At 43.3% G+C, this 27,228-nt stretch overlaps 2 protein-coding genes across 3 annotated transcripts in view; one reads left to right on the top strand and one right to left on the bottom strand.

Annotated features, from left to right (window-relative positions):
- Positions 1-160: 160 nt before the first annotated feature.
- Positions 161-17,790, bottom strand: emc10 (ER membrane protein complex subunit 10). Of its 2 annotated transcripts, XM_061846634.1 has the most exons (8): positions 17,573-17,780; positions 17,391-17,457; positions 17,021-17,133; positions 12,836-12,949; positions 11,136-11,320; positions 3,116-3,209; positions 2,786-2,888; positions 241-377 (listed from the first exon to the last, which is right to left on the bottom strand). In XM_061846634.1, the coding sequence occupies exons 1-7, from the start codon at positions 17,663-17,665 to the stop codon at positions 2,802-2,804; spliced, it is 753 nt and encodes a 250-aa protein (XP_061702618.1). In that variant the 5' UTR covers positions 17,666-17,780; the 3' UTR covers positions 241-377; positions 2,786-2,801. The 2 variants fall into 2 exon arrangements, with proteins under 2 accessions (XP_061702617.1, XP_061702618.1); XM_061846633.1 differs by lacking the exon at positions 2,786-2,888 and having other exon boundaries at positions 161-377; positions 17,573-17,790.
- Positions 17,791-21,789: 3,999 nt separating this feature from the next.
- mybpc2a (myosin binding protein Ca) overlaps positions 21,790-27,228 on the top strand; it is a 63,510-nt gene continuing 58,071 nt past the window's right edge. The window contains exons 1-2 of the mRNA XM_061846444.1: positions 21,790-21,896; positions 22,431-22,495. Coding sequence (XP_061702428.1) covers positions 21,790-21,896; positions 22,431-22,495 — 172 coding nt within the window. The remainder of the gene's footprint in view (positions 21,897-22,430; positions 22,496-27,228) is intronic.

The raw sequence follows: 27,228 nt of genomic DNA, 5'->3' as shown, positions 1-27,228 counted from the left end.
GAAAAATTCTAGATACAGTATAATGGAGCTGTATTTGTATAAAATGGGTTCAAGTCTGGAAAAAAAAAACTACGTTATTTGTTGGTGTTTGAATTTAAAATGAACGCTGTTACCACTTCATGCAAATTCAAACCACTTCAATCTAGTTAAGGTCATAAATATTTTATTCTCTTTAAGGTGGTATTCAAAAAAATTAAAAGCTTACAATAACATGTACAGCGGATCAAGAGAATTTAAAAAAAAAAAAAAAAAAAAACATTAGTGGTTGATCATCGCCCACCACCATTGGCTGCTCCCCCGCCACCAGCTCCACCGCCTGATTGGTCCTGAGCACCTGACATCATCAGGAAGAGAACCAGAGGCACAATATACATCCACTGGAAAACAAAGAAAAAATTTAACTCTTACTTTAATCCATATTATTGTCAACAAGAATAAGAAAATCGGGTTAGCAGTTTTGTTAGTGGTTATGTAGACCATGAGTCACGACACAAACTCCATACATTCACATTCTGTTAGTAATTCCCAATTTTTAAAATTTTAGAGAGCACAGTATTTCCTCAAATAGTGGCCTCCGCTATGATAGACGCTGCTCCTGAAACTGTCAATTGACTGTACTCTCAAATACACCCCCTCCCAAACCTCAATATGGGTGTGATACGCGGCGTCAACTTACTACAACCGATACCGCCAACGATTATGTTTCTGACGCTAACCAAAACAGAAGCACTTACTGAGGTTCAGCTGAGATACAGTTAACCTACAATGTTGCGTATGTCCAGTAAGCGAGCCCTGCCGGGAATACTGGATAATAAACACTCTCCCCTTGAGGGGAAAAAAATTTCCCTAAAGATGTATCACTGCTTATAGATGCCACAAGATGACTGCAAAGTACTTTTTAGCCTCGACCTGACTCAGTGAAGTCACAAGATGCTGTAAATAAGTGTTTCCCCCTTTCTCAAATTCTCATTTCTTTGCATAGTTTCTCAAAAAAAATGTAGATATTAAAGAGAACCAAAGTAAACATAAAATGCTATTTGTAGAGGTGTTTTTATTCATAAAGGGGGAAAAAAAATATTCAAAGCTACTTGCAGCAACAACTGCAATAAATAACCCTTTCACATAGTTGAGCTATTTTGGCCCACGTCTTGCACGATTGTTTTCTTTCACCTACAATTGATGGTTTTCGAGCAGGGACGACCTTTTAACCCTCTCTGGACCAAATACAATTTTACAGAGAGAAAAATCTGATACTTTCAGAAAATGATACTCTGGACTTGAAATTTTTGATTATATTAAACCTGTGGCAAATTTGTAGCCCCTTCCCGGAAAGGGTTAAAGGTGGTGCCAAAGCATTTTGATCAGATTCGATTCTGGACTTTGACTAAACTCCAAAACCATATTTTTTTTTTATGCCAATCAGAAGTTGACTTGGGAATCATTCAGGATTTTTTTTTTTTTGCAAAAGAAAGATGAGCTTTTTTCCTTCTTTTTCGTCACCAGTGGTTTTCACCTTGGAACTCTACCACAGACACCTTTTTATTTCCCCAAGGCACTTCCTTATTGTTGAATCATGAACACTGACATTAACTGAAGCAAGGAAGACCATAAGTTCTTACGATGTTGTTTTGGGTTCCTTTCTGACCTCCTGGATGAGTGCTCTTCGGGTAATTTTTGGAGGCTCGCCACTCTTGGGGAGGTTTCATCACTGTTCCATCTTTTCTTCATTCGTGGATAATGACACTCACTGTGGCTTATTGGAACTTTACAAATGACTTTGTAACCCTTTGCAAAATGATACATCTCTATTTCTCATCTGTTCTTAAATTTCATTGATTCTTGACATTTTGTTGCAGCTATTTGAAATCTTTTGGCCAACTTCACTTTGTCACGGTCTATTTGAGTGTTCTTTATTGAACAGGTCTGGATGTAACCAATTTTGGGTTTGGTAAGAGAAAATGAACTCAAACCCACAGTGAAGGGAAACTTCATCAATCAATCAATCAATCCATCCAATCCAATTTATGAGCTGCTTATCCTCACAAGTGTTATGGAAGTGCTAGAGCCCATCCCAGCTATCTTCGGGCAGGAAGTGGGGTACACCCATAACTGGTTGCCAGCCAAATGCAGGGCACAAAGCGACAGACAACAAGTCGCCCTCACAATCACACCTGGGGGCAATTTAGACTCTCCAAGTAATGCATGTTTTTGGGATGTGGGAGGAAAGTGGAGTGCCCAGAGAACATGCAAACTCCACACAGGCAGTGCAAGGATTTGAACCCTAGTCCTCAGAACTGTGAGGCCAATGATCTAACCAGATGGGCCACCGTGCTGCCAGGGTGGAGGGTTAGGGGGAAATTTTGTTTAATAAATCACCATTTAAAATGTCAATTTTATATTTACGTGGGTTATCTCGGTCTGACATTTACCGTTGTTTGCTGATCTTAAAGTGGGGAAACTGGGGAGGGGGGGGCGTAATTTGAGAAGGGGCAAATACTTTTTCAAAGCACTTTGAAAGCATTGCAAATACGCAGAGGGTATGTAATATCACTTTAACGGACACTGAGCAGCACCTACAGAGGCATGACTCAAACATGGGTGCCCCACAATGTCGTGTGCGTCCACGTTGATATTACAGTTGTTTTATGAAAATGGAGCTCTAAACACTGTACTTTCCTTCCTTAAACCTAAAGGATGCCCTGTCTTTCTGCATGTGAATTGCCACTGTGTGAGGAAATAAGGATGAGGAGGAAGAGGAGCTATAATAAAGCATTCTCATGTTTACTTCCAGTGAGAGGGGTTCAACTCTGCTCTCTGGCTCCCCCTGCTGGGGGCTGTGCTGAGTTGGAAGCCATGAGGAAGATGGCGCCTCCCAGTATCAAATACCACTGCAACACAGCACAGCAAGCAGCACACAACGGTCAGGATGACACACGGCAGGCCACCAGACAGCGCCACGTTCAGGCAAAGGTGTTACATTACGACCGAGGAAGCACTATTGTATAAATTCAATTCTCAGAGCGTTTGTAGAAGTAAAAAGATGGAAGTTTGATGAGAGGGAAAGACAGGCTAAACTCTGAGGATGACAAGGAGATGGGGTGTGGGATCCACGCACGTATTTAGCGAAGAAAGACTTCTGCTCCTGGGGATTCTTTCCTTTCTTCTCCGACTCCTGTTCCATACGCTCCAGGAACAGCGCCGTCTCGGGTCTGCAAGGACATTTTTTTTTTTTTTTTGCAGTTAGAAATCAGAAAGGGAAAAACATACAAGTGAGTGGTGAGAGGGGGGCTGAATCCTGATGGGAAAAAAATGCCAAGATTTGTACGACTTATCTGCAGCTGATACTAACAGGTGGAGACAGACGAAAAAAGAAAGGGAGACTAATACACCACAGACACACAAAAAACGGTTTGGCATTGTTAAGAACCTTACAATTCATTTAAGTTTAGATTCTTGACGCTATGATTCAATTTGATTTGGATTCTTTAGTTTGTGATTTAAATCGCTTTAGGTTCACATTTGATAATTGCTTTGATAGATTTAGTGAGACATACATATTTGGAATCTTACATCACATTGTTGAGGAATAAAACAAACATTGTTTATGAGACAATATTCTAACTGAGCAGATGGAGTACAAAAGAAATAGAAAAAAAATAGTTCTGTATAAACACACACACACACACACACACACACACACACACACAACACACACACACACACACACACACACACACACACGAGAGTGCTTAAAACCAAAATATTTTTTCATTCTTGGAAATGGGAATAAAAGTAATGATTCTGCCATACTTACAGTGGGGCAAATAAATATTTAGTCAGCTATTAATTGTGCAAATTTTTCTCCACTTAAAAATATTACAGAGGCCTGTAATTTTCATGATCGGTATACCTGACCTATGTCCAGAGCCCCTGACATAACATCGTATACATCTTGCAGTTTCAGCTGGGTCGGTCTTTTGAAGTCAGTAAAAGCAAAAGTTTGGTTACCTTCTAGTCCAGTAAGGACCAACGGCTACTTTGTGCACACACAATAAGTATATCACTTGGACGAACAATTACTTTGGGCACATGCTGTAACAATTTCATAAGCACAACAAAGTAGTTTGTGCAACAACTAATTTGTGCACACAAACTAGGATATTTTTTCCCATGTCAAGTCTGGGGCTCCATGCCTATGAAAGGAGGAAAAAAATAAATCAGAAAACCATGTCTGATCTTTAAAGCCTTTATTAGCAAATGAAAGTGGAAAATAATTATTTGGTGAAAAACAAAAGTTATTGACTTCATTTTTGTTAGCATTGACAGAAGTCAAGCATTTTTTGTAAGTCCCTGTTGTTAGTGTCCAAGTGCCCTGCCATTGGCTGTCAACCAGTTCATTGTACCCTGCCTCCTTCTTGAAGATAACTGGGATAGGCACCCGTGACCCTTGAGAGGATAAGCAGCTAAATGGTTATAATAGATCTTCACACACACTTCCTCCATACAGATCTGTGGAGTAGTGATGGGGCAGTTGCTGGCCAACATAGATTTTCAACGGGGTTGAGATCTAGACACTAGCTATGCCGCTTCAGGATCTTGAAATGCTTCTTATGAAGGCACCCCTTTGTTTCCAAGGCGGTGTGTTTGGGATCATTGATATGCTTAAAGACCCAGCCCCGTTTCATCTTCAACGCCCTTGCTGAAGGATAATATTCACTCAAAATCTCACAACACATGGCCCCATTCATTCTTTCCTTTTCACATATCTGTCATCCTGGTCACTTTGCAGAAAAATATCCCCAAAGCATGACCTTTCCAACCCCACACCTTCACTGTAGGTATGGTATCCTTTGGATGCAACAGCATTCCTTCTCGTCCAAACACACCAAGTTGCATTTTTACCACAATGTTGTATTCTGGTTTCATCTTACCATATGATATTCTCCCAATCCTCTTCAAGATCATGCAAAAGTTTTTTTAAACATACCGTAATTTCCGGCCTATGAACCCCAACTTTTTTCACAGACATCTAACCCCGCGGCTTATGCGGTGATGCGGTTAATTTGTGCAAGAGGGCACTCGAGTGGAAAAGGTAAGAGTGAGACCATATGTGCCGAGGAAGTGACTATTACAGGCATGTTTTTTTTTTTTTTAACCTGCCCTTTTAGTGCTGTTAACATTAGCGCTGTGCTAGCATGTTGCTGCTGTATTACTGCCATGTCCCAGTCATTTTTACTGATATGTTTTTTTTTTTTAAACCGTCTCTGTTAGCGTGTTGCCTGTGTGTTACTGCCGTGTCTACGTGATTTTTACCGATGTTTTTTTTTTTTTTTAAACCAGCCCTGTTAGTGCCGCGCAAACGTGTTTCTGGTGTGTTACTGATGCGTCTCAGTGATTTAGGTATTTTTTTGTTTCACCGGCTCTGTTAGTCCTGTGCTACCATGTTGCTACTTTGTAGCTGCCGCTGTTTTTTTTTTTTTTTTTTTTTTTTTTTTTTAATAACAGCCCTGTTCGTACTACCGTGTTATTGCTATGTTAAGCTAAGGTATTAAAACTTTGAAAACTCTGTGTATCGTCTTTATATCTCGTTTCATTGTGGGTTTCAATGTGGGCACTTGTGGCTTTTACACAAGTGTGGCTTATGTATGTACCAAATGATATTTCCTTTACAAATGTTTTGGGTGAGGCTTATAATCAATCTGGTGCGCTCTGTCGGCCGGAAATTACGGTACTTCAGATGGGGCTGGACATGGACTGTTTTAAGCATGGGGGGCGTCTGGACCTGCAGCATTTGAGTCCCTGGCAGTGTAATGTGTTACTGATAGGACCCTTGGTTGCTTTGGTCCCAGCTCTCTGCACGTCACCATGCCCCCCATGGGCTTCGGGGACTTTTGCTCACCGTTCTTGTAATAATTTTAACCCTATGAGGTGAGATCTTGAATGGAGGCAGAGCTGAGGGAGATTATCAAAAGGTCTTGTGTGTCTTCCATTTCCTAATAATTGCTCCTACAGTTATTTCTTCACACTAAGCTGTTTACCTATTACAGACTCATTCTTCCTTGTCTGGTATAGGTCTACAAATTTGTTTTTGGTGTCCTTTGACAGATCTTTGGTCTTGAGCATCGTGGAGTTTGGAGTATGACTGTTTGAAGTTGTGAACAGATGTCTTTTATACTGATAACTAGACTACACCACTTTGATCAGAGAGATTGGTATAGGGTTTAAAATTTTAAGGTGCTGGCTTCGCATCACTGCCGCTTGCATTTGTTGCCATTTTGTTTTTCTTGGGTTGAGTGCATGTCTTAAACCGGAAACCCGATCCATCGTCAGAAGAAAAAGAGGAATGCACAGAGCCTACAACTGAGTGTAGGGACTTTGAATGTTGGGACCATGACAGGAAAAGCTCAGGAGTTGGTTGACATGATGATTAGGAGAAAGGTTGTGCATCCAAGAGAGCAGGTGGAAAGGTAGTAAGGCTAGAGGTTTAGGAGCAGGGTTTAAATTATTCTACCACGGAGTAGATGGGAAGTGAAATGGAGTAGGGGTTATTTTAAAGGAAGAGCTGGCTAAGAATGTCTTGGAGGTGAAAAGAGTATCAGATCGAGTGATGAGACTAAAATTTGAAATTGAGGGTGTTATGTATAATGTGGTTAGCGGCTATGCCCCACAGGTAGGATGTGACATAGAATTGAAAGAGAATTTCTGGAAGAAACTAGATGTAGTAGTTCTGAGCATCCCATACAGCGAGAGAGTTGTGATTGGTGTAGATTGTAATGGACATATTGGTAAAGGAAACAAGGACAATGAAGAAGTGATGGGTAAGTACGGCATTCAGGAAAGGAACTTTGAGGGACAGATGGTGGTGGACTTTGCAAAAAGAATGGAGATGGCTGTAGTGGACACTTATTTCCAGAAGAGGGAGGAACATATAGTGACCTACAAGAGTGGAGATAGAAGCACGCAGGTGGATTATATTTTGTGCAGACGATGTAATCTGAAGGAGGTTACTGACTGTAAAGTAGTGGTAGGGGAGAGTGTAGCTCGACAGCATAGGATGGTAGTGTGTAGGATGACTCTGGTGGTGGGTAGGAAGATTAAGAAGACAAAGGTAGAGCAGAGAACCAAGTGGTGGAAGCTGAGAAAGGAAGAATGTTGTGCGGCCTTTCGGAAAGAGGTAAGACGGGCTCTCGATGGACAGCAGAAGCTCCCGGAAGACTGGACAACGACAGCCAAGGTAATCAGAGAGACAGGCAGGAGAGTACTTGGTGTCTTTTGGTAAGAAAGGGGAGAAGGAGACTTGGTGGTAGAACCCAAAAATACAGGGAGTCACACAAGGAAAGAGATTAGCGAAGAAGAAGTGGGATACTGAGAGGACTGTATGGTTTCATGCCTAGAAAGAGTACCACAGATGCATTATTTGCCTTGAGGATGCTCGTGGAAAAGTACAGAGAAGGTCAGCAGGAGCTATATTGTGTCTTTGTGGATCTAGAGAAAGCCCATGACAGAGTACCAAGAGAGGAACTACAATACTGCATGCATAAGTTTGGTGTGGCGGAGAAATATGTTAGAATAGTATAGGACATGTATGAGGGCAGGAGAACAGCAGTGAGATGTGCCGTAGAGTTGTCAGAAGAGTTTAAAGTGGAGGTGGGACTGCATCAGGGATCAGGTCTGAGCCCCTTCCTGTTTGCAGTGGTAATGGATAGGCTGACAGATGAGGTTAGACTGGAATCCCCTTGGACCATGATGTTCGCAGATAGTGATATGCAGTGAAAGCAGGGAGCATGCAGAGGAACAATTAGAAAGATGGAGACATGCACTGGAAAGGAGAGGAATGAAGATTAGCCGAAGTATAACAGAATATATGTGCGTGAATGAGAAAAGTGGAGGGGGAAGAGTGAGGCTACAGGAAGAAGAGATAGCGAGGGTGGACGACTTCAAATATTTAGGGTCTACAATCCAGAGCAATGGTGAGTGTGGTAAGGAAGTGAAGAAACGGGTCCAAGCAGGTTGGAACAGCTGGCGAAAGGTGTCTGGTGTTCTATGTGACAGAAGAGTCTCTGCTAGGATGAAGGGCAAAGTTTCCAAAACAGTGGTGAGGCCGGCCATGATGTACGGATTAGAGACGGTGGCACTGAAGAAAAAACAGGTAGCAGAACTGGAGGTGGCAGAAATGATGTTGAGATTCTCGCTCGGAGTGAGCAGGTTGGATAGGATTAGTAATGAGCTCATTAGAGTGACAGCCAAAGTTGGATGTTTTGGAGACAAGGTTAGTGGGAGCACACTTAGATGGTTTGGACATGTTCAGAGGCGAGAGAGTGAGTATATTGGTGCTCGGGTGCTGAGGATGGAGCTGCCAGGCAAAAGGGCGAGAAGAAGACCAAAGAGAGGGTTTATGGATGTGGTGAGGGAAGACATGAGGGCAGTTGGGGTTAGAGAGGAAGATGCAGGAGATAGGCTAAGATGGCAAAGGATCACACGCTGTGGCGACCCCTAACGGGACAAGTCGAAAGGAAAAGAAGAAGAAGAAGTGCATTTCTTAATCCTTTCAATGAGAAGCACACACAAAGCATGCCCTGACTGCCCAGGAGGTGAATCAATTCAGGAATTGATATTGATTTGGTGAGAGGACAATTGCGATGCAATGATTAATTTTTATTTCAGCCCACTCCTAAGAACATAGTGGTTCCATTCCTGGTTTTCTGTCTGGGTTAGCTCCCATAGCCTTAACCTCTCCCAAAGTAACCACAAGCCAGTAGTGAGGGGAAGAGGGAAAAAGAGCAGCCTTATAGATTGAGCCTGGGTGCAAACTGGCCCCAGATTTTGGGTTTTGCCACGTGGTGGACCTTCAATAAGACTTGCTACAGAAAGGCTATGTACTGTAGAGATGAAAGTGGACTTTCATGAAAATACAAATGCAAGCACTAGGGGGGTCCGTGGGGATTCCCCCTCGTGAAATGTTTGAAAAAAATGGACGGCTGTTGTGCATTCTGGCGATATCTGTGAACAAAATTCAGACAAAAATTGAAAGTAAAATTTCTAAATCCTGACCCAAAAAAAATTGGGCAGAAGTTCCCCAAGGGCCAAGCCCTGATTTTTTTGCCCCCAGTCCCTCTATCACTGGATGGCACAAAAACACATTTCATCAACAAGAAGTTGATCTGTAGTAATTATTATTAACATTTAAGTCTCAAACGTGTTACATCACGTTGTACTGATATACTCGACCACATTGCTCACTATCTTAGATATAGATCTAGTAATACTAACAGTATAATGAGATGCCTTTAAAAAATATATATACACACACACAGAGACACACACACACACAGACACACACACACTTTTGAAAAATGTACAGGTGTGGTCAGTCATGCTCGCAGATAAAGTTGCGGGTGTGATTAGGGATGGCCTTAAAATAACTTACTGGATTAATATAACATAACTGTAAATTAAAAATAAAATACACAACTAAAATAGAAAAGTAAAATTTAAACTCAGAAATGATCATTTCCAATTTCAACTGATATTAGTAGAACATGATATAAAACGGTATTTAAAAATTTTCATCAATAAAAATTCTTGATCTGACAATCTTTATCTGAATAAAAGTTAAATCCACTGGCCTGTCAAGGAATAAACACGAACGGTCTATAATCGCAATGTTTTGAAAATGCTGAAAGGTTAGTTCAACATAATCGGCGTTCGTGGCAACAAGCTAGCGATACATTGGAACAAATATTACTGTCGGCAATCGTGACGTATTGTTGAGGGGTGCACGTACCACATGACTGCCGTAAATAGGAGGACGGCTTGCTAGAATGCGCCTTTATGTGCATGCGCTCGACGTATTGGCCACACCTGAATAAAGCAACGAGGAGGATGATAGTCTATTTTTTTTTTTTTTTAACACCGTCACACTGCCTCGCGATCGACGCAATGAGCATCCCTGGTGTAACTAAATTTCCTTTGACATGGCTCACGATGTTGATGACTTTCGACGTAAAAGCGCTTGCATTATGTGAAGCAGTTCTGAACATGCGCTTTCGTACATGCTCCGTACATGCTCAGTATGGTTAACTTGCATTTCCTGTTTCCGGGTGAATACCGGTTGTTTTGGCTTGTTTAGTTAACGTTTATGAAAGAAACACGTAAATTAATGTCAAGACCACACAAAATAAGCAATGTCTTGAGAGAATGCGAGGGCAGGGGCGTTACTGTTTCTAGTGTTAGTGCCTAAACTTGGCTACGCTCGCGAAAGCAAAACAACGATCTCAAAAGCATGTTCGTTCAATGTTGTTAACTAATATCCGGATTAATTTTAGGCAATTTTCCCTCAATTTTCCAGAACAAATCTCACGAAAATTAAAAAATTCGGAATTCCGGGAAAATCCGGAGGACTTTCATCACTGATACTGGTAAGGGAAGACTCTGCACTGGGTCTGCTTCCCCTTTTGCCTTACTGCATGAAGCATGCTAAAAAACTGCAGTGCTCCCCAGTGCTGGGAGACACAAAAGTGAGATGTGAAATGCAGGCTGACACACAAGATGCATCACCAGCCATTAAACAAAAAAAGTATACTCAGTCACTGTTACTGTGGTGTCTTATATGACTACAGTTATCGAATATTTTTACAATCAATTATTCCTCCCATTACCCCAAACAAACAGATAAACACTGGTTTTGATTTATTAGACATTTGCATTTTTTTTTTTACTTGTTTTTGCCATCCTCACACTCTAATAACGGTCTTTGCGTACGTATGGTTTTAAAAGATTGAGGCCGGGCCTCATAAGTGAGGTTAATTAGCTAACATCGAGACCTTGTGTTGTTGATCACAGACACGCTGTTGTGTAAAGCCAGTTGTGCTTTACAGAAGATGTATTGCACTTTTTTTCTTTTTAAGGTGAAATGATCCCAAACTTTGGAAATTATGTTTCTTACATAGTCTTTTCTCCTGGCTTGCTGCCATTGCACATACTTTTTCTTTTTAATGGAACATTGCATTTTTTCCCCCCTCAATGATTCGTTTCAGCACTACATCATGTAATTAATGTAATTATTTCTCTTGCGAGTTGCTTAAAACAGAAATAAATAAGGAGAGACTGGAAATAAGACATGTCGCTTGACTGACCCGGGTGCGTTGACAGGAGCCATGACATTGAGTGTGGTGTTGAAGAGGTCCAGGTCCATGTCGTCCTCCACGTCGATCCCCCTGCAGGCTCCATGCAGTGTGACAATGGAAACGCCAATCAGTGAGCCCGACACGTCCGTGTGCAACGTGATCACATCACTCAGGTGGGACTCCACCATGGCACACTAAAACCAAGAACGAATCAAAAAAAGATAGTTATTGTTAAAAACAATATTTATTCACAGAGATGTGGTTGTCAAATCTTATACAGAAATACTTTAAATACAGTTAACCCCACATATTTGCAGTTAAGCATGAAAAAAATAGTATTAGGATTAGACAGTATTAATATTTTAATTAGTAATTAGTATTTATTAATTACTATTTAAGTATTAGTTTCAAGTATTTAATGTATTCTACTTTATTGACCCCCCAAAAGTATCACAGCTTTTTGGGCTGCTGTGCAATTTAATTGGATTGTGTTATTCTGTTAACATTTTGAGGTCTTTTGTCTGACTTGATTTTGGTCAGTAAAGATTCTGTTGGACCGATTTCTTGATTAAAAAGGTTGGGAGGTAATCAGACATGGCTGTGATCAGTAAAAGTACACCAAAAAATTGTGATTAGTCAAAAGTTTAAATCATGATTTAACAAGGGGACTAATTACTTCTAAATGCCTCTTAGGGGACGGGGTTTGTGTTTCCCAATGATCCTGGGAGGTAAGTTTTTGGGGGCTTTACGCCCCTGCTAGGACAAACAGGTCCTAGGTGAGGGATCAGACAAAGCAAGGTCCTCAGTCGGAAAAAGGGCAGCGTGCCCTCTCCAGGTCGGGGATGAGATCCTAAAACAAGTGGAGGAGTTCAAGTATCTTGGGGTCTTGTTCATGAGTAAGGGAAGAATGAAACATGAGCATGACAGGCAGATCAGTGCAGTGTCTGAAGTGATGTGGACTATATAATGGTCTGTTGTGATCAAGAAGGACCTAAGTCGAAAGGTGAAGCTCTGGATTTTACCAATCTACATTCCTACCCTCACCTATGATCACATGATCCCTAATACAAGTGACCGAAATGAGTTTCCTCCGCAGGGTGTCCGGGCTCTCCCTTGGAGATAGGGTGAGAAGCTCAGTCATCGAGGAGGAGCTCAGAGTAGAGCCACTGCTCCTCCACATTCAGAGGAGCCAGATGAGGTGGCTGGGTTGTCTGATTTTGATGCTTCTCAGACACCTACCTGGCCAGATGTTCTGGCCACATCTCACCGGCAGGAGACCCAGTGGATGACCCAGGACACGCTGGAGAGACTATATCTCTTGGCTGGGTTTGGAACGCCTCGGGATTGCCCCCGAAGAACTAACAACCCGACCTTGGATAAGTGGTAGAAGATGTACGGATTGATGGACTAATTACTTTTAAATCATAAAAGAGCAGGTAACGGAATATTTTTTTCCCTTATTTAAACCCAAGTTTAAAAACAGTATTTTAATTCACTTGGATTTGTTTGATATTCACATTTGCTCAATGATATTAAACAAAGTGGGAAATTCTGTGGAATTAATTTAATTACTGAAAAGTACAATATAATGTGAGACTTGGAAATTTTGCAAGTTTTGACAAAAATAGGGAAAATGATAAATATGTTAGGTCTTATGATCACACAATTACTGTTTTAATCAATATGAATACTATTATTGAAAGGCTTACAGCTCTGACAAACGCGGTGACATATCCATCCATCTGCCGCTCTGTCTGTCTGTCGGCCTGCAGCGAAATCCGAGGCACTCGGATCCGATACAGACCGTCCACCGACGCCACTTCCTGCGACAAAGGTTACAGGTTTTAATGTTTTTGTTTTAATTAAGGACAGGGCAAACTTCCGCACCAATGAGGGACATTTAAGTTTTAAAACAGACAGAGAGGCGAAGTCTTTCTGTGATAAGGTACATCACATTATGTATTTTAAACATTGAAACAACTTTTCTTTTATGATTATGTAAAAAATATGTAGACTGGTTGGGCGAATTCCCATGCACCCTCGAGGATCCTGTCGAGGGTATAGAGCTGGTCCACTGTTCCACGGCCAGGAAGAAAACCACATTGCTAGTCCTGAATCTGAGATTGGACTTCCTGACGGACCCTCCTCTCCAGCACCGCTGAATAGACCTTACCAGGGAGGCTGAGGAGTGTGAGCACCCTGTAGTTGAAACAAACCCTCTGGTCTCCTTAAAAAGGGGGACCACCACCCCAGTCTGCAAATCCAGAGCCACTGTCCCCAATGTCTACGCGATGTTGCAGAGGCGTGTCAATATGGACAGCCCTACAACATCCAGAGCCTTTAGGAACTCCGAACTAGCTTTTTAACCACCTCGGTAACCTTAACCCCAGAGACAGAAGAGTTGGCCTCAGAGAACCCAAACTCCACTTCCTAATAGAAGGAGTGCTAGTGGATTTGAGGTATTCGAAGTATTTCTAACCACTGACTCACAACGTCCAGAGTTGAGGTCAGCAGTGCCCCATCCTCACTGTACACAGTGTTAACCATACACTGCTCCCCCCCACTAATACGCCAGATGGTGGACCAGAATTTCTGCAAAGCCATCTTGAAGTCTTTCTCCATGGCCTCACTGAAGCTGCATTCTGCTTGGCCAGCCGGTACTTATCAGCTGCCTTGGGAGTCCCACAGGCCAGAAATGCCCAATAGGACTCTTTCTTCAGCTTGACGGTATTCCTCATTGTTGGTGTCCACCAACATGTTTGGGGGTTGCTGACACGACAGGCACTGACCACATTACAGCCACACCTCCGGTCGGCCGACTCAGCAATGGTGGCGCGTTACATCGTCCACTCAGACTCAATGTCCCCTGCCTCCGTAGGAACATCTTTCGGAGGTGAGAGTTGAATTTCCTTCCAACAGGGAAATCTGCCCGCCATTCCAAGCAGATGCTTACAATACGTTTGAGCCTTCCATGTCTGACCTGCATCTTCCCTCACCATCGGAGCCAACTCACCACCAGGTGGTGATCAGTTGACAGCTCCGCCCCTCTCTTCACTTAAGCATCTAAGACACATGGTAAGTCCGATAACAGAATACTACTCGTATTCTGATAAGGGGGGTCATTCTTCCAATCACGCCCTTCCAGGTCTCACTATCATTGCTCATGTGGGCACTGAAGTCCCTCAGTAGATGATGGAATCCCCAGAGGGACTGCTCTCCATCACTCCCTCTGAGGACTCCAAAAATGGTGGGTATTCTGAACCGTTGTTTGGTGCATTGGCACAAACAACAGTCAGGATATGTCTCCCCACCCGAAGGCGGAGGGAGGCTACCCTCTCATCCACTGGGTGAATCACAACGTACAGGCTTCGAGCCGGAGTGCAATAAGTTTATCCACACCTGTTCAGCGCCTCTCACTGTGGGTAACTCCTGAGTGGAGTCCACCTCCTCTCAAGAGGATTGGTACCAGAGCCCAAGTGCGTAGAGGCGAGTCCGACTATATCTAGTTGGAACTTCTCAACCTCAAGCACCAGCTCGGACTCCTTCCATGCCAGAGAGTTGACATTCCACGTCCCTAGAGCTAGTTCCTGTCGCCGGGGATCGGATCGCCAAGGCCGAGCAAGGCGAACATTGCACCCGGCCCCTATGCCCCCTCCCACAGGCGGTGAGCCCATGGGAAGGGGGACCCATGTGACCCTTTTGGGCAGTGGCCGGCCGAGCCCCACGGGCAAAGCCCCGGCCAGTAGGTGCTCGCCTTCGAGCCCCACCTCCAGGCCTGGCTCCAGAGGGGCCCCCGGTGTCCCGCGTCCGGGCAATGGATACCTGAGTCCAGTCACTGTGATTTGACGGGCGCGTATGCACCCAGGCACCATCGCATTCACAAATCTGCTCAGTCGAGCACGATAAATCACATGCGTAAAATTTGTTACGAGTAGAAATACATAGATCCTGAAAGACGTTGCTTGATTTGTGTAGTATTGGCATTAATTTATGTGTCTATTTCATAAACATTGGTAACAAAACAAGCCTGCTCCAAAACAACCGCTATTCATCGGGAAACAGGAAATGCAAGTTAACCGTACTGAGCATGTTCGGAAGTTATGCCAAAAGCACATGTTCTGTACTTCTTTACGTAAAGAGAGCGCATCTACGTCAAAAGTCATCAACATCATGAGCCTTTTCAAAGGAAATATAGTTACACTGAAAACATTTCTGGGATATCTGCATCTGCTTCTACATATTTTATTGTAGTAATGATTTAATCATTATTTGGTATGAATGAACAAAACTTGAATAATGATAGACTTTTCTGAGCTTTTATTGCTGTCATAGGGAAATTATGCCAGTGCTTCAGTCAAGCTCTTTAGAGATGGCTAATGCTTCAGTTGTCCATCATATCTCACCATCATTGAAGCCTTGAACCTTTTAATCTTTATTGAGCTCAATTGGACCTGCCTGTGTTTGCATGTTCTCCCCTTGTCTGCGTGTGTTTTCTCCAGGCACTCCGGTTTCCTCCCACGTCCCAAAAACATGCAAGATTAATTGAACACACTAAATCGCCCCTAGGTTGGATTGTGAGTGCAGCTATTGTCTCAATGTGCCCCGCGATTGGCTGGAAACCAATACCCTGCCTCCTGCCCATTGATAGCTGGGACAGGCTCCAGCACTCCCCGCAACCCTTGTGAGGATAAGCGGCTAAGGATGGATGGATAGATGGATGGCTCAATTGGTAGAAATGCCTCAGTGGTGAGGCTTCACTTGGCTATCACAATGTATTATGTACAATATATCAATCAACTAAGTATTGATTGAATTAAATTAATCCAAAAATGAAAATAATTAATACACATAATAGATGCAAAAGTTTCATTTGAATAATAAATGGCTAAATGAATGGAACAAATATGAAGGGACTGTTTAAAGCTCCACTGACATCCCTATATACATTGTAAAATTGACATTGTAATGAAAAATACATAACATCATTCACTTCAAAGTCCATATGAAAAAATAAAATTGAGCGGAGCGCATGTCATCCATGCGCAAAGTTGCGCAAGTCTCATTCAATATCCAAGTGGTAGGCATATTGCAACGTCATCAGCAGACCTCACACTGGGACATTCCCCATTGAAAACACGTAGTGGGACCTGCTATGGGAGAGGAACAACAGAGATTTCTGATTTCTACGACAACCCTTCTGATAGACAATCTCTTTTCGAAGAAAAAAAAACATCTCACAATCGAGTGAATACGCCATCGTTTCGAGGCATGTTTAGATGATATGCGGATCACTTCTAACTAACAACAGACTTCCCAACAGTATGTAGCGTAGTCAGCAAACTGAGCTCTGTAGCTCGCCCGCGGCCCGCCACCAGAGCTCACTCGCAGCCTGTCACTTGCAAGTGGAGCTCGCTCGCGGCTGGCCACCAGTCGCTCGCTAAAAGAAGGATTTACTATTATCTTTTTTAGTAACTCAAAGCTCTCATCCTTTGCACCTGTGCAATCCATTTTTCATGACGAACCGGGTCTTTTGGAAACGTATGAAGAGTAAATCCATCCTCCAGAGTATTCGAACAATAGCCAGCAATACAACGAGCCGGGATTTTGGCTAATACGAAGGAACAAAGCGCTACCTTCCCGCAGGTAAAACTGGTATAAACACACAAGGCCGCCTGAGTGGGCTCCTGCAGATAACGTCACTTCCTGCTTCTCCAAAACAAATCCCTCGAGAGGATTTTCATGGCAGGAGTTTCAAAAATCCATATACACCAAAATCATGTTGTGTGGTGAAAACACAGATGGGTCCATTCCGGCTACCATTATTTAAAAATTAAAAATCAAGCTTTCCGTATCAGTGGGGCTTTAAAACGTAAATTTCTGTTGGTTGAACTCACCCTGAGTTTGACTCTGTCGTCCAGTGACAATTGGCTCTGACTCAGAGACACTCCGGATTCCCTGCCGGCTTTCAGCAACAGCGTTCCCCGCACCCGGAACCTACCCACGTCATCTGGACAGAGATCGCGCGAGAGTTCTCAGTTAAAACGCACCTCATCAATCATCAGAGCAAAGTCAAAGAGTCAGAACAGAATATAGTGATGACATGAAATACATTTAGCACACCCCGAAATACGAGTACTGAGCGCAGCTTCACAGGGTCTGGTCGTGAAGTACTACTACTTCTCCTTCGTAGGGCTTAAACTGCTTCGCCACCGCCACCCCTAAAAAAAGACAAAAGACACTAAAATAGCAAAACCTCTTCCTCACCGACTTCAAAAGAATGTTCTAGAGGCACGGAGAAATCACTGAATTCCGACTCTAGGACGTCGCCAACCTGGAAATGGAGAGGGGGAGAAACCCAAACAAGCAACCGTTAGCCTTACTGGACGAACTGCTAATAGCTTCATCTAAGATCGAATAGAATGATTTGTAAAAGGACACACACGTACCTTCCTGCCATTGTTGCACCAGGCGATCTTAATGCACATAAATGATACGATAAAAGATACAAAGGCGGTTTTAAGTGACGATAAAGGCTTCATCTTTGTATTAAATCGAACAGGTTCACCCAAGTTAAAACAACGTCTTGTGCACGGAACGCCATTTAATGCTTCCGGCAAGCTCTTTCACAACAAAAGTTAGAGGAAAACTAGTACGTACTCGACCCTCCCACTAAATTTAATAGGGGCAAAAATTCTAATTCACAAAGCCTTAAAAAGTATTTATTTTACGTTGAATTAATCAATACAAATTGCCGAATAAGGTTAAATCGTGAGTCAGGGGTGCCATCAGGAACACGCAGGAATAATACGTTTTTTGCTTCCGGTAAGGTAGTATCATCACGTTTCCATATAAGTATTGCATGTTATAATTTAGGTGGAAAAATAATATTTGAAAGTATGTATTCGTTTTTATGGGCGTTAATCTTAAGCACCCGACCCCCCCAAAAAAGGATAACCATTCGATTACACATAACTATAACTATAATTATAACTATAAATATAACATCAAACCACACCATACTGTACATAAAACTGCGCTTCTCCTCTTTGAACGACAGAGGCCGCCAAATGACCAAATCTAAGTTATAGAACTCCTTGTTCACACACTTTCTAAAATAGCGCAGAATTTTATAAAATCCCGTCATGATTGTTTACAAATAAATATTCAAAAATATATAAATACAAATAAATAGAAATATATAAAATAAATGCATTTTTGATCATCCCAGAAACAAAACCAATTACTAAAACTAAAGCTAATTATATAATTGGCTGTGCAACAGCTGAAAAACAGGGTGTTTCTTTAAAGTGCAATAAAACGTCTAATAAAATAGATTATACAAGTAGATGACTCATGTAGGTTTTGCACAATTTGAGATGAAGAATCCGGTTACCGATTAGGTATTATCGCTCTCTTTAACACCTTAAACAGCTGTGCTTTTCTTGGTCTGAATGTAAGTGTAGATTTTTATATGTAACTTTTCACTTTGTCACACCTTCAAATGTCCTGCAGTGAAAAAGGAGACCTCAGACGTCTTTAAAAAAAAAAAATATATATATATATATATATATATATATATATATGTCTCTGTGTGTGTGTGTGTGTGTGTGTGTGTGTGTGTGTGTGTGTGTGTGTGTGTGTGTGACGAATGTGGTGCTGCACCAAAGGCTCGATTACATAATGTTGAATATTCGAATGGCTCTTCGGGCAGAATGAAGCGGAGTCTGACAAGCGAGCTCCGCTGAGCAGCGAGGCCGTGAGCAAGCTCCCCGAGCCCCAGCGAGCGAGCTCCAGGGAGCGGCGGGCCTGTGAGCGAGCTTCCCGACCCTTTGGTGCGGCACCTCATACGTAAAATCCGTGCACGTAGGTCATGTGACTCCACAAAATGGCGGTGCCCCTGAAAATTCGTAATTTTCCATAAAAATCTTCTCAAAAAACCATTAAATGAGAGAGGATTAACTTTTCATAATGAAGATACAGTACATATTACATGACCTACTGGATACATTGTTGATCCAAACCTCCGGAATTTCCCTTTGAATTCATCCCTCAAAGATAGTTTGATGCACAAAAAGTCTCAGGAAACTATGCCTGAAAACAAGCTGGAAGTCCTTTCATTTATCCATCCATCTATTTCCTACACAGCTTGTCCTCCAAAGGGTCTTCCGTATGCTGGAACCAACCGCAGCTATCTTTGAGTGAGAGGTGGGGTAGACCCTGAACCTGTCGCCAGCCAATCCCAGGGGACAGATAATCAAACAGCCATTCACACTTAACGTTCACATCACGGAAAAATTTAGTCGATTAACCTACAGGGCATGTTTTTGGGATGTGGGAGGAAACCGGAGTACCTGGAGAAAACTCATGCAGGCTCGGGAAGAACATGCTAACTCCAAGCGGGGCCAGGATTTGAACTCCACTCCTCAGAACTGTGAGGCCAACACTCTAACCAGTTGCTTCACCATACCGCTGGGTAGTTTCAGTATTTAAAAAAATTCAGGAAACTTAACCCGTTTCACATAGTTTAGTATACGTCTGTCAAGAAGCCATGACTGAAAAGACTCTGGAGTCAACGACTTCGTTGTGAAGAAGCCATTTCGGGGTCAATTCTGGAGTTAGTTGATCTAATATTGTCTGATGATCTTATATTTACATCAGCTGTAAAAATATCTGCAGTAATGTCTGCATCAGGGTCATTGTGAGTGTACAGGCCAACTCCTAAAGAACACGAGATTGTTGACCTTGTGAAGTCCTCGCCACTGACCGCTCGTGCAAATGTCGTTGTCCAAGACGGGCCCACGCTTTCCTTTTCCACATTTTCTTCTTTTTATTTTGGACCACAGAAACGCACGCGAGGCATCGGGGCCTCTGTCAACCCTTTGAATGATTAGCGTGGCAGTCGTTAACACCCTGGATGAGGAGCTCCTCGAGGGCGGGCGGCATCTCCCGGTGGCCCTGATCTCTTGCACTCAAGGCTGCAGCCAAGGTTTCCGGTGACAAGCTCTGTGTCACTCCCAGAAGATAAGATGACTGGCAGTCTTCGCAGGCAGAGGAGGAAGGGAGTGGTGGTGAGGTGATAAAAAGGGATGCAGCAGAAAGTGCAGTTAGATCCCTGAAACGAAGAAGACGCTTTGGAAGTGACTGTGATAGACATGCCTGAGCTCCAGGAGGCTGGTAAGATGTTGCACAAAAGCTACCGGCATGTCGACACAAAAGAACAGCTAACGGAGCTTGTCAATCACCATCTACTGCTCGGCTCACTGTTGGCCCACCAGGGGCTACGAATCTTAAGAGAGGATTTAAATTTGATATTCTGTTCTATAGTTTAATACACGGACTGAGCTAAGTGTAAGTGACTCAGCCACCTTTGAAAAATACATGTTTTAATGTATTTAAATGAATGTAGATGATTGGTGTCGTCTCGGGGTAACATTTTGTGATGTATGAAATGTACTCATTTCTTGAATCTTTAGTTACACTTATTATATTGTATTGTAATGTATCTTATCTGCTAAGAATCTTATTTTTGTATTATTTTAAAAAAATCCATGAGTATCTTTTTACTTTCCTTTTTTTGTTTTTCATTTTCCAAAAATGTTTGATTTTCTTTTTCTCCAATAAGTCTTCATCTGTCTTGTTTTTACATCAACTGAATTAAGAAAAAAGGTGTAGAAAATAGAAGTTTTGTATTCTTGTCATAGTTTTGTATTTTGTTTTAATAGTTTTTCGTTTCTGAATTTTTATTTTTTTTCAATTTTTGATATTTTTTATTGTATCAAGTAGTTTTTGTATTTTCACTATTTTATTTGTTCTCTATTATATACTGTATAGTTACATGGTGTACCCCACCGCTCGCCAAAAGATAGCTCCAGTGTATGTTTTTGGTCTGTGTATTTGTTCACATTTCGTCATATTTGGAGTATTACTGCTTTGGTTCTGGTTTGTCAAGCTGGTGTACCTAATGATACGACCTGTCTCATTTCTGACATCAAATCCTTGATGTCTTGTAGTCAATGAAATTTGAGTTTGGACCTCTTTGCAGTCAAAAATTCTGAGCTTTCGTGTTCAAGAATATCCTGTGTCGTCACATCACAGCGTGGAGGCAGTAGCGCATGTTAGTGCTGTCATGGTGACTAAAATATGCACTGTCGCTGCCTTTTGTTAACAAGCGGGTAAATCAGAGCTTGAAACCTGAGATGAGATGTCTGGGTAGGGAGGCCTTTGCCAAGGCAGGTGTAACCAAATCGTCCTTTATCCCCTGTATATGCCAATCTGGAGGAAGTTGTTCATGTCCTTATTTTCCCTGAGAGTCTTAACACTGAATTGAGCAAAATCCAAAGTAATATTTATCATGAGTTAATGTAAATCTGATTAATCTGTTCCAGACATGCAACATTGTGGGGGGTGGGAAATTGTTGAGCATTACAATACAGTAGGTACAGAAAGTATTCAGATGCCCTTCAAATTTTCTCTTGTTATATTGCAGTCATTTACTGAAATCATTTAAAATTTTTGACTCAATGTATACACAACATCCAATTTTAACAGAAGAAAGGAACTGTTGAAAAATTTCCTGCTTAAAAAAGAAGGAATTTAAATTCCCTCCTCCGAAACAACTTTGGTCACTTTCCAGGGGGTGCGGGGGACATTGAGTCCATAGACGATGTTCTGCGCCACCATTGCTGAGGCGGCCTCCAATAGCTGTGGCCGTAAGGTGGTCTCTGTGCCTGTCATGAGGGCAACCCCCGAACACGTTGGTGGATACCAACAGTGAGTGATGCTGGCATTTTTGGCCTGTGGGACTCCCGAGGCAGCTGATGGATAACTGCTGGCCAAGCAGAATGCAGCTTTGGTGGTCACTGAGGCAAAAACCCGGGTGTGGGAGGAGTTCAGTGAGGCCATTGAGAATGACTTCAATACAGCATCAAGGAAATTCTGGTCTACCGTCTGGTGTCTCAGGAGGGGTAAGCAGTGCGCCGTCAACACTGTGTTTAGTGGGGATGAGGCACTGCTGACCTCAACTCGAGATGCTGTGAGTCAGTGGGAAAATACTTTGAAGACCTCCTCAATTCCACCAACACGCCTTTCCATGAAGAAGCTGAGTCTGGGTTCTCTAAGGTGGACTCTTCTATCTCTGGGGTTCAGGTCACTGAGGTGGTTGAAAAGCTCCTTGGCGGCAGGGCACCGGGGGTGGATGAGATTTGCCTGGAGTTCCTAAAGGCTCTGGATGTTGTGGGGCTGTCCTGGTTGACACGCCTCTGCAACATCGCGTGGACATCGGGGACAGTGCCTCTTTATTGGCAGACTGGGGAAGGGGAACCGGAGGTTGTGCTCCAACTATAGAGAGATCACACTCCTCAGCCTCCCTGGTAAGGTCTATTCAGGGGTGGTGGAGGGGAGGGTCCGTTAGGAAGTTGAATCTCAGATTCAGGAGGAGCAATATGATTTTCGTCCTGGCCGTGGAACAATGGACCAGCTCTACACCCTCGGCAGGGTCCTCAAGGGTGCATGGGAGTTCACCCAACCATTCTACATGTGTTTTGTGGACTTGGAGATGAGATTCAACTGTGTCCTGTTGGAGATCCCTCAGGAGTATGGGGTACTGAACTCCCTGAGTCATGGGCTGTTCGGTCCCTGACTGATGTGTTTGGTCCACATTGCTGGCAGTAAATCGCACTCGTTTTCCGGTGAGAGTTGGACTCCGCCAACACTTCCCTTTTTCAACGATTCTGTTCATAACCTTTATGGACATATTTTCTATGCACAGCCGAGGCACGGAGGGGGTCCGGTTTGGTAGCCTCAGTATTCCATCCCTGCTTTTTGCAAATGGTGTGGTTCTGTTGGCTTCATCAAATCGTGATCTCCAACCCTCCCCTAAGGCTGCCCTTAATCTCTGATTTTGTTCATTTAACTTTTATGGACAGAATTTCTAGGCACAGCCGAGGCATAAATGGTGTCCGGTTTGGTGGCCTCAGCATCACATCTCTGCTCTTTGCAGATGATCTGGTTCGGCTCCATCAAGCCATGATCTCCAACTCTCAACAGAGCAGTTGGTGGCCGAGAGTGAGGCGACTGGGATGAAAATCGCCACCTCCAAATCTGACACCATGGTCCTCAGTCGGAAAAGGGTGGCGTGCTCTCTCCCGGTTAGGGATGAGATCCTGCCCCAGGTGGAGGAGTTCAAGTTGTTACATGCGAATTTAGAATAAATCCCCTTGCTCAAACCAGCAGAATATGACAAAGCAGTTGTATTGTGTTTAAGACCATTTAATCACACACACAACAATACAACACAAACCATAAAAAACTAACACAAAATAGAAGTTCAAAGACCGTGTAGTCTCGTTAAGCGATGTGTAGTCACCAAAGTTGAAGGAATCAAATATCCAAGTAGGCATATGTTCTGGAAATGTCCAAAAGACGTTAGAAGGCAGTGTGGCATCCGTGTACTTTTGTACTTGTCCGAAGGCAGCGGTGGTCATAAGAAGCTCCCGTCGACAGTCCTTCTTTTCCTTACATAGGTACTTCTCGGAACATTCCAGAATTCCGCATCATAATAACTCAATAAAATATGAAAGGAAAATAAAGAGAATAAAGAATAAAAATATACAAACACATGAAGTATCTAGGGGTCTTGTTCACGAGTGAGGGAAGAATGGAGTGGGAGATCGACAGACAGATCGGTGCAGCGTCTGCAAAGATGCAGACTTTGTATCGGTCAGTTGGGGTAAAGAGGGAGCTAAGTCGAAAGCCGAAGCTCTCAATTTACCAGTCGATCTAGGTTCCTACCCTCACCTTTGGGCACGAGCTGTGGGTCGTGACCGAAAGAACAAGATCCCAGATACAATGAGTTTCCTCCGCAGGGAGCCCTGGCTCTCCCTTAGAAATAGGGTGAGAAGCTCAGTCATCCGGGAGAGGCTCAGTGTCGAGCCACTGCTCCTCCGCATTGAGAGTAGTCAGATGATGTTGCTGGGGCATCTGAGCCAGATGCCTCCCGGACGCCTCCCTGGTGACGTGTTCCGGGAATGTCCCACCGGAAAAAGACTCGGGACAACCCAGGACACGCTGGAGAGACTATGTCTCTCGGCTGGACTTGGAACGCCTCGGGATACCTGCGGAAGAGCTGGTAGAAGTAGCTGGGGTAAGGGAAGTCTGGGCATCCCTGCTGATGCTACTTCCCCTGCAATCCGACCTGCAGAAGCAGTAGAAAATAAATGGATGGATGGAAAAAAGAAACTGAAATACACACAGCCATAAGTATTCAGACCCTTTGCTCAGTATTTAGTACAAGCATCCTTTTGAGCTAATACGGCGATGACTTTTTGTGAATAATGCAACATGTTTTTCACACATGGATTAGGGGATCCTCGGCCTTTCCTCCTTACATATCCTCTCCAGTTATGTCCGGTTGGATGGTGACTATTGGTGGGAAGCCATTTTCAGGTCTCTCCAGGTGCTCAATTGGGGTTGAGCGATGTTGCTAATAGGGTTCTGGCTGGGCCATTGAAGAACAGTCACAGTGTTGTTATCCATCCATCAGTCCATCCATCCATCCATCCATCCATCCATCCATCCATTTTCTGAGCCGCTTATCCTCACGAGGGTCATGGGGAGTGCTGGAGCCTATCCCAGCTTTCAACGGGCAGGAGGCGGGGTACACCCTGAACTGGTTGCCAGTCAATTGCAGGGCCCATAGAGACAAACAGCCACACTCACAATTACCCCTGGGGGCAATTTAGCGTGTCCAATGAATGTTGCATGTTTTTGGGTTGTGGGAGGGAACCGGAGTGCCCGGTGAAAACCCACGCAGGCATGGGGAGAACATGCAAACTCGACCCAGGCGGATCTGGGATTGAACCCAGGACCTCAGAACTGTGAGGCCAAAGCTTTCCAGCTGAGCAACCGTGCCGCCCAGTGATGTTTTAAACACACTAATTTATTTTAGCTGTGTACATTGTTGTGTCCGAAGGCGAACCTTTGGCACAATCTGTGTCCTGAGCACTCTGGAGAAGGTTTTTGTCCAGGATTTCCCTGTACTTGGCCACATTCACCTTTTATTCGAGTGCAACCACTCATCCTGTCCCTGAATCTGAAAAACGCACCCACAGTATGATGCTGCCTTTGCCACACTTCACTGTTGGGACTGCATGGGAGACTTGATGTGCCTATTTTTTCCCACACATACCGCTTTGAATTACAGCTGAAAAGTTTCATCTTGGTCTCATCAGACCTGAGAATTTTATTTCTCAGCATCTTGCAGTCCTTCATGTATTTTTTAAGCAAACTCCATGTGGACTTTCATGTCTTGCACTGAGGAGACTCTTCCGTTGAGCCACTTTGCCATAGAGCCCCACTGTCATGGTTGACTGACTTTTTCAACATAAAATGGTGTTCACCAATGGATATGTGAAGGATAAAAGTTTTGAACGGTTGTTGACTCAAGTCTTTCTGACTCCAAGAAAATGTTTGGGAGCATTTAAGCCATCTACTGAACCCTTTTTGAGTATTTTACGAAATGCTTTGCATTTACATGCCTCAATTCTGGGAAATGAATGACTGAGTCGCTTTTTTTTTTGGTCTGAAATCCAAATAGGTGGCACAGTGGAACAACTGGTTAAGGTATTGGCCTCACAGTTCTGAGGACCGGGGTTCAAATCCCGGCCCTGCCTGTGTGGCGTCTGCATGTTCTCCCCTTGCTTCCGTGGGTTTTCTATGAGCACTCCGGTTTCCTCCCACATCCCCCCAAAAAAACATGCAACATTAGTTGGACACTCTAAATTGCCCCAAGGTGTGATTGGGAGTACGGCTGTTGTCTGTCTCCATGTGCACTGCGGTTAGCTGGCAACCAGTTCACAAGGTACCCCGGCTCCTGCCCAATGATAGCTAGGGTTGGCTCCGGCACTCCCGTGACCCTTGTGAGGATAAGCGACTCAGAAAATGGATAGATGGATGGATGGAAATCCGAATGTAGGAAAATGAGGACAAAGAAAGTTGAAAATTGAATCATATGAGAAGTTTGGCGTATGAAAATTGAGGTCCCTCTGTAATTTAGTCTATTAAGCCTGCTAGTGTAATGACAACATGTTGTGAAATGCCATTGACGGGCTAACGGAAATTCGCACGTGTTACCGTCACACTAAATCTACAAACAACTGGTATTTTAACACATAGGGACCAGCAACACATACATTACAGACCTTTCAGCAATACTAACAGACAGTTATTAGAGGGCGGTGCTGCCTGACATGTCGTGACAGAACTTGGTACTACACTGAATGTGTGCAACTCTAAATTGGAACTTGCTGTATGCTGTAAAAAAAAACAAAAACATTAAAATGCAGGGCTATAACAATAAACCACAATTTTCTGCAGCGGGTCTTCACATTCTATGACTTGAATTCCTGTGTCTGACAGGCAAACGCTACTCTTGAACTACTCTTGAAGATCATGACACTTTCTCAGCTTTGAAGCCCTCCTGGCCTCTTTGGCTACAGCCATACCACGTGACTCCCTAGTCTGGTGGTGGGTGCTAGTGGGGAGATCTGGAAGAGCAAACACAGCCCAATAAACAGTCACCAGAATAGTTGAGGGAGCTTTAAGGAGAGGGGTGGAGGCTGCGCTCATTCAATGGTGTCACCTCTCCAATCTGGCAGGGATCATCATTCTGCCTCTCGACAGGTGAGAGGTGCAAAAGGCCTCTCGGATTGAGTCACTTGCCCAATGTGTGGACATGTTGATGCCTGCAGGGGTGCAAGGTGAATGTGGACGGGAGCTGTGCCCTTCCTAGGCCAAATATGTACAGTAGATAAGGATGTTTGCAAACACCAACATATCTCCAAATATTGTCTGTAGGGTCTCCTGTAATGCAAAGCAAATTTATTTATATAGTGCATTTCATAACTCAGTGTGCTTCACATGGTTGAAAGGATGTGAATACAAAGAAATAAAACATTTAAATAAAAATGACTAAATATATATTGAAAAAAGAAGTAAACATGCAATTAAAAACGGTCTACAGTGCAAGAAATATCAAAATTGGAAATAGTAATAATAAAAAGGAATAGTTTTCAAACTAGATTTAAAAACATTCACACTTGGGGCT

The sequence above is a fragment of the Syngnathoides biaculeatus genome, chromosome 16 (genome assembly GCF_019802595.1).
Source record: "Syngnathoides biaculeatus isolate LvHL_M chromosome 16, ASM1980259v1, whole genome shotgun sequence".
NCBI lineage: Eukaryota > Metazoa > Chordata > Actinopteri > Syngnathiformes > Syngnathidae > Syngnathoides > Syngnathoides biaculeatus.
This window is presented reverse-complemented; position numbering and strand designations above follow the sequence as displayed.